The sequence below is a fragment of the Sphaeramia orbicularis genome, chromosome 17 (genome assembly GCF_902148855.1).
Source record: "Sphaeramia orbicularis chromosome 17, fSphaOr1.1, whole genome shotgun sequence".
NCBI classification, from domain to species: domain Eukaryota; kingdom Metazoa; phylum Chordata; class Actinopteri; order Kurtiformes; family Apogonidae; genus Sphaeramia; species Sphaeramia orbicularis.
In genome coordinates, this window is record NC_043973.1 from 37,212,612 (window position 1) to 37,225,484 (window position 12,873).

At 36.3% G+C, this 12,873-nt stretch overlaps 1 protein-coding gene across 3 annotated transcripts; it reads left to right on the forward strand.

Moving 5' to 3' along the window:
- The first annotated feature begins 1,501 nt into the window (after positions 1 to 1,501).
- LOC115437622 (protein shisa-like-2A) lies at positions 1,502 to 7,079 on the forward strand. Of its 3 annotated transcripts, none has more exons than XM_030160908.1 (3): positions 1,502 to 1,778; positions 5,899 to 6,035; positions 6,217 to 7,079. In XM_030160908.1, the coding sequence occupies exons 1-3, from the start codon at positions 1,597 to 1,599 to the stop codon at positions 6,393 to 6,395; spliced, it is 498 nt and encodes a 165-aa protein (XP_030016768.1). In that variant the 5' UTR covers positions 1,502 to 1,596; the 3' UTR covers positions 6,396 to 7,079. The 3 variants fall into 3 exon arrangements, with proteins under 3 accessions (XP_030016768.1, XP_030016769.1, XP_030016770.1); XM_030160909.1 differs by having other exon boundaries at positions 6,220 to 7,079; XM_030160910.1 differs by having other exon boundaries at positions 6,001 to 6,035.
- Positions 7,080 to 12,873: the final 5,794 nt, after the last annotated feature.

Here is a 12,873-nt window from a genome sequence, read left to right on the forward strand (position 1 = left end):
GTACATGTTCTTGTGGTTTATGGTAAAGAATAAAAAACAGAAACGGGTGGAATGTGAATGGAATCTTTATGTTCATTCAACCTTCATTTATTTATTCATTTTTTATTGATTTATTTTGAATATGGAAATGATTAAAGCTTCCTGATTGCTACTAATTGACTTCTTTGCGCAACATAATACAGAAATGAAAATTCAAGGAAGCAAAAAAATACATACAGAAAAGAAAAGAAACATATTCGAAAAAGAGTGAGAAGAGGCATAGTTTATTAGCTCTCACCCCTTTGCTTAAACCAGCAATAAATAAATAAATAAATAAATGTGTGTGTGTGTGTGTGTGTGTGTATGTATATGTATGTATGTGTATATATGTATATATATATATGTATGTATGTGTATATATGTATATATATATATATATGTGTATATATATATATATATATATATATATATATATATATATATATATATATATATATATATATATACACACACTACAAAAAGTTAAGGATATTTTTTTTTTGTTGACATTTTGTAAATAAAACTATGTCTGGTTATTAAAAAAATGTGTTTTAATTCAATTCACACAAAAAAACCATATAAAAAGCGATCCCAACTGAGAAAAAAAGCCCCAAAATTAAAAATATCCCTAACTTTTTGTTTGTAGTGTATGTGTGTATTTATTTATTTATTTATTTATTTATTTTAAACTTTAAGAAAAAAAGTTTCTACTGCTTCTCCACACTACGGAAAGCTGCGTGCAGAGAGGGAGACAAACGCATTTTCATCAATAACAAAATATGTCCTTGTAGTCTGATAGAAGACAGAGACCATTTGACTAATTCAAGGTAATGGTAAGAGGAGTATGCTTGTCGGTGCATTCATTAAAGTGAATTAAAGACGCAATATCCTCGTGCACGAACCATTACTGCCCTGGCTATTTTTGCATAATGATAGAGATGGAGATGCAAAGGAGAGAAATGATTGAGGTGAAATAAACAGCCCCATTTGAAGCTATTTAGGGGGGGGGGGGGAGACACATCTGAGCATCTTAAGAGGATTCCAGCTCCATCTGGTTCCCCTCTTGTCCCCTTCTCCCTGATTCTGCGCATTTATTTTCTCTCCTCAGCCATAAACCATATGGTACAGTAATGTATAAGGAACACCTCCCCAACCCTGTTTATATCTGGAACATTTGTAGCAGATGATGTAGTTGAGTTGTGCACAGATCTACAGGTATTTCCACGCAGGGATTGGATGAAATTGGCAACTTGAAGCTTAAAGGCGCACGAGTTCACAGCCTATATTTCAAAAAGAAGAGGAGAGACAGAACGGAGAGAGGAGGAGGAGGAGGAGGAGGAGGAGGAGAGAGAGAGACCTCCGGCTTCTCGTCAGATTGAAAGTTTCCATCTCCATCCCACTGCGTATCCGTTCACTGGAACGGAGGAACGCGCGTCGCCAATGGCTCCCACCAGCAGAGCGCACACCTCCACCCCCTGATGATGCAGCACTGGTCTTCTCTCCCACTTTAATCCAGGTTTTCACGGAACATAAGTATTTTTTTTTGTGTCTTTTTCTCCCCCTCTCGCTGGGTGCAGTATGAGCACTAAATGCAGCAGCTACATCAGCGCTGACGGTGCGTTCGTGGACGGGTTCTCCTGCCCAAAGCCGGGGAATGCCGCTGCTGCTGTCTACTGCTGTGGCTTTAATGATGTGAAGTACTGCTGTGATGACCCCAACAGCTTCTACCCATATGAGTATGGATACATGTGGTGGCTGAGGTAAGCCCCAGTTATTGTGGGTGGAATTTCAGTTGAGGTTTAATTATTTAACCTGTTGATATCTTGGATTTGTGGGTGTGTGATATCATTGTCTAAAGCAGCTTGGTTTCTATTTACGTTTTTATTTTTATTTTTAAATCAACCGTTGCATCTTTTCAGCTGCTTTATATTCTCTCGTGCATTCCGTTAAAGGTTGTGCTTTTACTCCGATCTGACACTTGAACCCTTTCATGCATAGTGGTCAACACGGTGGACAGCTATTCTACAGCTGTTCTCTTATTACCTCCGCCAAGGAGCTTCTGTTTTTGCCGGCGGTGGTTTGTCTGTTTGTCTGTCTGTGTGCAAGATAACTCAAAAAAGTTATGGATGGATTTGGATGATAATTTAAGGAAATGTTGATACTGGCGCAAGGAACAAATGATTAAATTTTGGTGGTGATCGGAATGGGGCACGGGGGCCCACTGATCTGCCTTGGCGGAGGTCTGCGCTTTTCTAGTACACACTGTAAAAAATGACAGTAGAATTAACACCAAAAAGTTGTAAAATTGAAAGATAAAAAAACTGTAAGTGACAATACAATGCACAGTTGTTTATTTGAAAAAAAAAAAAAAAAAATTGTGTTAACGATTAAATCAAATATAGCTGTAGTTTAAACAGGAAGAGTGTGTGAACCAAACCAGATTTGGATGTAGAAATGATGTATTTTTTATTGTTTTTAGAAAATAAAACTGTAAATTGAAAAACAATGTGGTGCCCTTTAAATTGCAAAGACCACAACGTTGAAATAACAGCCTATTTGTTTATATATATGTATAAGTTATAACAAAGTAAACATTTAACAATGTAACATTTTAAACATTAACGGGTTGCTAGAGTTGGTGGAGTGGCTCGTCCAATAACCAAAGGGTTGGTGGTTCCAATCCTGGCTCCGACTGTCCATACAGGGGTTGGACAAAATAATGGAAACACCTTCACCTCAAGATGATAATGCCCCAATCCATACAGCTAGAATTGTTAAAGAATGGCATGAGGAACATTCTAATGAAGTTGAGCATCTCGTATGGCCGGCACAGTCCCCAGACCTCAACATTATTGAGCATTTATGGTCAGTTTTAGAGATTCAAGTAAGACGTCGATTTCCACCGCCATCGTCTCTAAAAGAGTTGGAGGGTATTCTAACTGAAGAATGGCTTAAAATTCCTTTGAAAACAATTCACAAGTTGTATGAATCAATACCTCGGAGAATTGAGGCTGTAATTGCCGCAAAAGGCGAACCTACACCATATTAAATTATATTTTGTTGATGTTTTAAGGTGTTTCCATTATTTTGTCCAACCCTTGCATGTCCAAGTGTCCATGGAAGACACTGAACCCTAAACTGGTCCCAGTTGGACCTGGTGGATTTGGAAAGAGCTTTGTTCACCATGACGGTGGAGAAAATGAGCTAAATAAGTGCAGTCCATTTGCTATTTAAATCCAATGTTCAATCTACATGTTTAAACTGTTAAATCTACATGTTTAAAATGTTAAATCTACATGTTTAAACTGTTAAATCTACATGTTTAAAATGTTAAATCTACATGTTTAAAATGTTAAATCTACATGTTTAAACTGTTAAATCTACATGTTTAAAATGTTAAATCTACATGTTTAAACTGTTAAATCTACATGTTTAAAATGTTAAATCTACATGTTTAAAATGTTAAATCTACATGTTACTCTGTAAATATGTTTACAGTTGGATGTGGTTTTTACAGTATTGTTCTGGAAACCACAGCTGCCACTTTTTTCCCCCGTAAAAACAGTTTTTTTTTTTTTTTTTTTTTTACAGTGTATTCGTGGATTGTATTGTTTTAGTTCCATATCAGCCAACACAGTGGATGTTTATGCACCATCCCATACACCAGGGCTGTCAAACTCCTTTTCGTTCAGTTCCACATTGAGCCCAGTATGATCTAAAGTGGGTCAAACCAGTAAAATAATAACAGTGAAAAAAGTAAAATTAAATTATGATAATGTTAACTTTTACCAAAATCTGAATAACATGAACAGCTGGAAACGTCTTCAGAAAAACAAGTGCAGTTTTAACAATATTCTGCCTCAGATTATCAGTTTATCATTTACACATGTGCATTACAATTTACATTACAATTACAAATACACAAAACATTTAATAATAGTCAGAATATTGGTAAAAATGTATTTACTTCTCTTAAGACATGTCAGGTTTTTCACATTTTTTGTAAAATAATTTTTTTTTAAATGACATTTTCATGTAATTTTTCTTTTTTACACTAAAACAAAGATACAATTTGCTGTTTTCGTTATTTATAGGTTTAATATGATAGTATTTTACTGGTCTGACCCACTTTAATGTCTAATTGGTCTGTATGTGGAATCTGAATTAAAATTATTTTGACATCCTCGATTGTTAATATCTTCAGTGTAATTTTTGTATTTCACAGATCCATCCTACGGGCCACACTGGATCCTTTAGTGGGCCAGATTTGGTCCCCGGGCCGCATGTTTGACACCTGTGCCATACACTGTAATTCATACCATTACTGTAACTTTGCTGTTCTTGATAAACCTGATCTGCACTAACATGTTAGAGTGTAAATCAATTGCTTGTTATTATTGAAGTGCAATTAAGATTTTTTTTTTAACAATTTTTTTTTTGGAATGAGTAATTACTAGTATTAGAGTATGATAAAATCTTACAAAACATCAGATTAGCAGGATTATTTTTTTTTTCTTCTTAATTTTTACACAATATATCAATAAATACATGTTTCTTTGCTTCAAAAATTAAATGCATGGTGTCCAGTTGAATGGATATTTTTGTAACTCCATGAAAAAATAGGCTCATAAGAAAATTTTCAGTTGCATTTGTTTTGTTTTTTTTCATGCTGAAGGAGGAATAAAAACGATCAGGGAAAAAATCATGATGAAGGTTGTCATAATTCATGCATTAAAGGGTTAAATAAATTAGATTATTTAACCCATAAAGACCCAAGCAGCCACTGGTGATCAAAAGCATCAACTGTTCAACTCCTGCTGATCCACTAATCTGATCAATACATGTAAATAATTGATATAAAATACAGTTTGTCATCTTTTCATGGTCATCATATGTGACCCATTTGGACATTCAGAAGGTCATAGTTACCATGGAAACACCGTCATCCTCTACAACATTGATTCACCAGTAAAACCCATGGAGTCTGATGAATGACAGTGGATGGACACACTGGGTTTATGTTCAGTTAATGATAGATTTGACGGGAAAAAGTCGTTTTTTCATCAGGTTTTTCCGTTTCTGATGTAATAACTTTTGAATTTATTCTGAGCTTTAATTAACATCTACATGATTATTGATTTAGATATAGGAAAATACATGATGTGCACTAAAAAAAAAAGTCAAAATAAGAGGATAATATTACAGTAAATGGCGATAAATCATTCAAGAAAGGTTAAATGGAGAGAAAAATAAATTTGGGAACTGCCACAAAAGTAGTGCTGGGTCTTTATAGGTGAACAAAACTTCAGCAAATTGCACAACTTATTCTCATCTGTAGTTGCATGATGAATTCTACCTGATGTCCTTGAACTCACTATTTTTCTTTGGATGTTCCTTTTCTTATTTTCCTCTCCACTCCTCCTTTCTCCTCTCCTCTTCTCCTCTTTCCTCTTTTCTCCTCTCTTCTCCTCCTTTCTCCTCTCCTCTCCTCCTCTCCCCTCCTTTCCTCGTTTCTCCTCTCCTCCTTTCTCCTCCTTTCTCTTCTTCTCCTCCTTTCTCCTCCTCTTGTCTCCTCCTTTTTTCTCTCCTCTCCTCTCCTTTCTCCTCTCCTCCTTTCTCTTCTCCTCTCCTCTCCTCCTTTCTCCTCCTTTTTCCTCCTCTCCTCCTTTTTCCTCTCCTCTCCTCTCCTCTCCTCTCCTCCTCCTTTCTCCTCTCCTCTCCTCTCCTCCTCTCCTCTCCTCCTTTCTCCTCTTCTCCTCCTTTTTCCTCTCCTCTCCTCTCCTCTCCTCTCCTCCTTTCTCCTCTCCTCCTCTCTTCTCCTCCTTTCTCCTCTCCTCCTCTCTTCTCCTCCTCTCCTCCTTTCTCCTCCCCTCCTCTCAGCATCGGTGCTCTGGTTGGTCTCTCTATTGCAGCTGTGGTCCTTCTTGCTTTCCTTATTACCGTATGTGTCCTCTGCTACCTCTTCATTGCCACCAAACCCAGTCGTCTTGACAACGGCTTACCCTTAAGAGCTCCAGGTTAGTGTACGTGTGTGTACGCAGGTTGTCATTTGGACAACAATGATAATAATTGACTTCTTTGTCACATTTGTTAATAAAAATGCCTTTGCAGCAGCAGCGATAGGTCAGACTACGTACTCTTTTTCATAGTCTAGAGCAGATGGTTTGACATTTGTATAATTGTATGTTTACTTTTCAGCAGTGGAGCCCAGTGAAGGATCCAGTCATGGAACAACATCCACTGGTCCACAGGGATTCAGAAAACACTTCAAAGGCAGGAAACTGGATTGTGACAACCAGCCGCCAGATCCTGAGCGTCTTTTCCAAAGATGTTTCACTGCGAATGTGACTGGTGTAAAAGTGGAAAGTCCCTCATAAATCCTTAAAGAAAAGCCTTATAACGAAGTGGAACCGGCGATTGTCAAGAGAGCTGGATGCAGTGCGAGTGGACAGAGGCACAATAAAAGCAGCGTTCTCACAATGTGCTGAAGTGGCATTAGACTGGATTGAATATAATGAAATACTAGAAGAAGAGAAAAAAGAAAGAACTATAAGAGACAAGAGGATTTGTCAAAAGACCCAAAGGAGTTTTTCATGCATTAAATTTGTCATCATTGCTGCATTAGCGCTGCAGCACCATGCATCAGTAATTGAGAATTTACCCCTTCGTCTTGGAGCAGAAGCATACGCTAATGCATATGATTTCTTTAACGAAAGCCGATATACATTTTTTGTCGTAAATCATTTAAGATTTGTTGTTTGCATTCAGGATCAAGTGCATCTACTCGCTTTGGGACAACAAGGCTGTACAGCTATATTTTACTCAGGGACTGATATGCCTGTGGGGAGGGTCTACATTATGATGAAACTGACATCAGCAAAATTAGCAACAGCATCATCTTAAAACAACTTGTTTACTTTTTATTGACAAGTGACTTCGAATATGGGCTGGGGGCTGGGCCTGATGGATGGGAGAGTCTTTTTTTTTTTTTCTAATGAACCAAAAGTCAACACTAGTGTCTTTGCTTAAACCACGGACATGCAGGGTCTACCCCCCCCCCCCCCCAAAAAAAAATAACAACCTTAACAAACACTAGTCACTTTTCCATTGGACATATGTGCAAAACTTTACCGATATTTACTAAATGGTGAAAAAACAGAAGTGCGTAATGTCGGTTTGTCCATTAAATCACAAATGCAATGATTTATTTATTTATTTTCGTGAGATGACACGAGAAGTCATTCCACAAACATGGTGACGAACGTAAATATGGTGTTGATTTACAGATATATTCATTTTTATTATATATTACCCCTCTATCCTGTACTAAATTAAAAAATGATTGGGTTTCCTGGTATGTCCACACATATACGCGCCATGTTTCTTTTAAAACTCTTCTTCTACGCTTGTTGTAACGTCTGCAACCATCTGTTTTTTTTAAATCACGTGTCTCGAGTTGTGGAAAAAGGTGTTTCCATTGCAGTTTTGCGTGATATACCAATTGCGCTAGGCCCCAAAAACTACGTCTTGCCAGCGCAAAAACTTTTAATTGAAAAATGAGAGTTTTGGCGAAATTGTCATTTTCTAGTAGGCAAATTTTTTACGCGCAACTTATATTCTCGCAATTTGACCGTCAATGGAAAAGTGACTATGAAAGCAAATGTTCACAGTTGCTCAAGTCAGTCTTAAATATGCTATGAGTAGCATCTAGAAAACCTGTTACTGATGGCACTGGTGGCTGTTAACCCTTTATAGCACAGGTGTCAAATATGCGACCCGGGGGCCAAATCCGGCCTGCCAAAGGGTCCAGTCCGGCCCTTGGGATGTTTTTGCAAAATCAAAGTCTTGAATTGAATTAAGCAAAAAAAAAAAAAAAAAAAAAAAAAAAGTGGCTTGAATTAGGGAAAAAATGTTGAATTAAGCAACAAAAAAAAAAAAAAATCTTCAGTTGTCACCAGTCACAAGTGTTTGTTCCTGGAAGATTCTGTTAGGTTTCTGTAAATTGGCTTAGAGTCTGGTTCTGGCCAACTCTATATGTAAAGTGTCATGAGATAACTTTTGTTATGATTTGGCACTATATAAGTAAAATTTGATTTGCTGAAAAAACAAAATCTTAAATTTAGCAAAAAATCTTGAATTAACAACTTCAAATTTGTTTCTTTGTTTTAGTGCAAAAAATATTAAATTATGAAAATACTTACATTTACAAACTCTCCTGTAACAATAAAATGTGAATAACCTGAACAAATCTGACCAACCTGAAATGTCCAAAGAAAATTCAGCACAATTTGAACTCTTTTCTGCCTGTTCCTCAGTGTTTAGTGTCTTTGCAGATCTGATCCAGAATGCACATGGAGAAATGATAAGTTGAGACAGAATATTGTTAAAATTACACTTATTTTTCTTAAGAAATTTCAGTTTTTTCAGGTTATTCACATCTTTTTTTGTTTGGATAGTTTATAAAAGTATTTTCATAATTCAATGTTTTTTTTCTTTACCGTAAAACAAAGACAAAAATGTGGAGTTGTCATTATTTATGTATTATTATGTTATTTTTATTTACTGGTTCGGCCCACTGCAGATCAAATTTAGCTGAATGTGGCCCCTGAACTAAAATGAGTTTGACACCCCGGCTTTAGACCACCTTAGACCTGAGATTGTTGGCTCACTGTCCTCATTGTAACTGTTGCTGTCACTGTCCTGTATGTGGAAATTACCAAAAAATAGTCAATGAACTGCAGTCAGAGCGTCCTGTTTCTGGTTCACATATGCACAGAAAGACCTGGAATAATCACATAACTGCTATACTGCACTTATTTGAGCTACATAATTATGATCATCTCCTCCACTCACTTGTGCAAAAACGGCTGAATGGAACAAACAGAAATGTGATATTCTATCGCAGTTTCCACATCACTATTTGACATTTCTGTGGCGCTTTTTAATGACATCCTCCCCTTCAGCGTGTTAATATTCATTTCTATCATCACTGTCATTATCAGCCATTTCTTTGCATATTTCATGCCTTATGCAAAAAAAACTGCAATTTTTATTCACATGTCCCAAAGTTCAATGCCAGTAGCCTGTTCATTATATATCACTCTAGGGTGTAACATGAACAGAAAAAGACAATTGTAGTTGCTTTTACTAGTATTGTTATTATTTTATGAGTCATATGGCAGCTAATTGCCAACTAAAATTGCATTTCCCCAGTTGTGTGCTTATCAGGGGTTTGTGTTTGGAGTTGGTCAGTTTTATCTCATCCAGTTTAGGTGAAATAAAACACCTTAACATTGGATGCCACCCATTGTAAAGTGAAAACATGCAGAAACAGAGGTGACGCACACAATAATCCGTTTTTTTTAACCCTTTCGTGCATGAATTATGAGAACCTTAGTCAAGATATTTTTTCTTCAGTGTTTTTATTCCTCCTTTGGTATGAAAAAAAAACCAATGTGATCGAGTTTCGTTTTGTTTTTTTTTTCATCTAGTTCCAAAAATGTCCACACAGGTACACCGTGCATTTAATTTTTGAAGCAAAGAAACATATATATAAAACCCAATAGCAGAAAGTGATATGGAAACAATGAAACTAAAACATTTTTAATGCTGCTAATCTGATGTTTTCTCACTTTTTAGCATATTCCAATACTAGTTATTATTGACTTCATGGAGATACAGTCCACTCTCGTTAAACCGCCCGCCGTTATACCGCCATTTTCGCTCACCGCCGACCAAAACCATTGCACAAAAATCCCCAATGCATTATTCCATTAGCCACCGCCATTTCCGCCTATCGCCATCCGCCAGCCCAGTTCCATGCACAAACAACACTTATACCATTGATTTCCCGACCGTTATACCGCCAGCGTGATTGCCATCGAGTACACATAAATTTGAACAATGCACTGAAACAAACGCGCCAGACGCTGATCGCGACAAGCTACGAGTAGGTCTACGGAACGGCCACCGTTCATTTATCGCAGAACACTCAGTAGGTCAGGATGTCGGGAAGAGGACGTGGGATTAAGCCAAAGCCTCAAGATGATGGGGTGTCATTTCCCGACACGGTATAATAATGTTTAAAATGTTTCCCCACTTTAAATGATCCCTTACAACATAACAGAATCAAGATTTATTTAGAAACGCAATTAGAACGGGTTAACGGAGGCAGCATAGACATCGTATAGTAAAGACATGCACATTATGGACGCAACCCGTTGTAACGCCATTTTCGCTATACCGCCAATTTGGCCGTGAACGGAAGTTGGCGGTATAACGAGAGTAGACTGTAATATGCAAAAAAAACCTTTTTGTTTGAAAAAAAAAAAAAATTTAAATACAGTCTAACAATTAACAACTGATTTACCCTAAAACATGTTACTGCAGATTGGGTTTATCAAGAACAGCAAAGTTACAGTAATGGCATTAATGTCAGCGTATGGGATGATGCATAAGCATTCACTGTGTTGGCTGACATGGAACTAAAACAACAAAATCCATGAATATACAAGAGAACAGCTGGAGAATAACCGTCCACTGTAGTGACCACTATGCATGAAAGGGTTAAACAAGAATATAAGTGTAAACATCAATATTCTATATTTTTTCTGTTTTTTAAAACCACCTAAATTTCTCTTTTCCTTCACATGTTTTACCTTTAAAGTCAGGTGTCCAGTGCAACACATGTTTCTGTGAGCCTGTTTTCTGTTCTTATTGGCTGTTGTGGCCTTCATTCCAGATGTTTAAACAGCCACATATAAGCTATAGCAGGGGTCTCAAACATGCGTCCCAGGGGCCAAATGCATCCCGCCAAAGGTTCAAATCATGGGATGAATTTGCAAAGTGCAAAAATTCCACAGTCAAGGCTGTGGAACTCATTTTAGTTCAGGTTCCACATGCAGACCAATATGATCTACAGTCAAATAATAACAGCAGAAGAACCGATAAAAAAGAATGACTCCAGATTTTCTTCTCTGTTTAATGTGAAAAAAAAAAAAAAAAAAAATTACATTATGCTTATAAATAACAACTTCAAATTTTTGTCTTTGTTTTAGTGCACAGGTGTCAAACATGCGGCCCGGGGGCCAAATGCGTCCTGCCAAAGGATTCAATCCGGCCCCTGGGATGAATTTGTGAAATGCAAAAATTACACTTAAGATATTAACAATCAAGGATGTTAAAATCATTTTAGGTCATTTCAGTCTTAAGTGGATTAGACCAGTAAAATACTATCATAATAACCTACAAAAAATGAAAACTGTAAATTTGTCTCTTTGTTCTAGTGTAAAAAGTAAAATTACACAAAAATGTTCACATTTACAGACCAGTCTTTTACAAAAAATGTGAATATCTGAGATGTCTTAAGAGAAGTATGTGGAATTTTAATAATATTCTCCCTGTTATTTAACATTTTGTGTATTTGTAGATCCACTGTGACCTCTAAGTTGTGATTCACATGTATAAATGATAAATTAAGGCGTAATATTGTTAAAATTGCACTTATTTTTACAAAAGAATTTTCAGGTTGTTCATATTTGTTCATGTTATATTCAAGTACAATTCATAGATGTAAACATTTTCGTGACTGAATTTACTTTTTTCACCTAAAAGCGCTTAACCTATTATTTATATTATTTTACTGGTCCGGCCCACTTTATATCATATTAGGCTGGATGTGGAACTGAACTGAAATGAGTTTGACACCCCTGAGCTATAGGGTATGGTAATGTTATTCTAGTGTGAATAACGTAGTTCTAACTAGAAAAGCATTTGGAGAGCGCAGACCTCTGTCAAGGCAGATCAGTGCCCCACCCCCAATCGCCACCAAAATTTAATCATTTGTTCCTTGTGCCAGTATCAACATTTCCTGAAATTTTCATCCAAATCCGTCCATAACTTTTTGAGTTATCTTGCTAACAAACAGACAGACAAACCAACGCCGGCAAAAACATAATCGGTAATTACATGCCTTTAAAAAACCTTTAATGTGGGATAATATGGTTTAATTACATGACTCACACAGTAGGAAAAACTTTATGCTCCCATGTCTACGACAGCTCTCTGTCTTCTTAACATCTAATTAAGTTCTATAGACCATGCATTTCTTTTTAACCGCCACCCAAAGCGGAAGCAAAGGGTTTGGTTTGTTACCTCCACCAAGGAAGTTATGTTTTTGCCGGCGTCTGTCTGTCTGTCTGTCTGTCTGTCTGTCTGTCTGTCTGTCTGTCTGTGTGTGTGCAAGACAACTCAAAAAGTTGTGGATGGTTTTGGATGAAAATTTCAAGAAAGGTTAATACTGGGACAAGGAACAAATAATTAAATTTTGGTGATGATTGTTTCTTAACACTCTAGCAGCAAAACTATAGTTTGAATTCATACAAAATTGGGTTTATAGATTTCCAGTGTCCCAGAACAGATCTGACTACATTTTGGGAAAAGTAGGTCAAAGTTCACATTTTTTATGAATTTTTAAAATCTTTTTTTTCCCCAATTTATTTATAGTGGAGGGAATTACAAATGTCTGTAGCAGCAGAGCTATTGGTTGAATCATACCAGATTGGGTTTATAGATTTCCAGTCACCCAGAATAGATGTGATTGCAATTTGGGAAAGTAGGTCAAAGTTCAAATTTTTAATTAATTTTTTAAATCTTTTTTTTTTGCTCCCATTTACTTATAATGGGTGAAATTTCAAATGTCTATAAAACCATCAATTTTGTTTCAATTTACTTCAAACTTGGCACATTATATAAATAAATAAATATATATATATATATATATATATATATATATATATATATATATATATATATATATATATATATACAGAGAGAGAGAGAGAGAGAGAGAGAGAG

Coding starts and splice junctions, on each gene's coding strand:
- LOC115437622 (XM_030160908.1), top strand. CDS start 1,597: ATGAGCACTAAATGCAGCAGCTACATCAGCGCTGACGGTGCGTTCGTG. Junction 1,779..5,898: donor GGATACATGTGGTGGCTGAG/GTAAGCCCCAGT, acceptor CCCTCCTCTCAG/CATCGGTGCTCTGGTTGGTC. Junction 6,036..6,216: donor CTTACCCTTAAGAGCTCCAG/GTTAGTGTACGT, acceptor TTTACTTTTCAG/CAGTGGAGCCCAGTGAAGGA.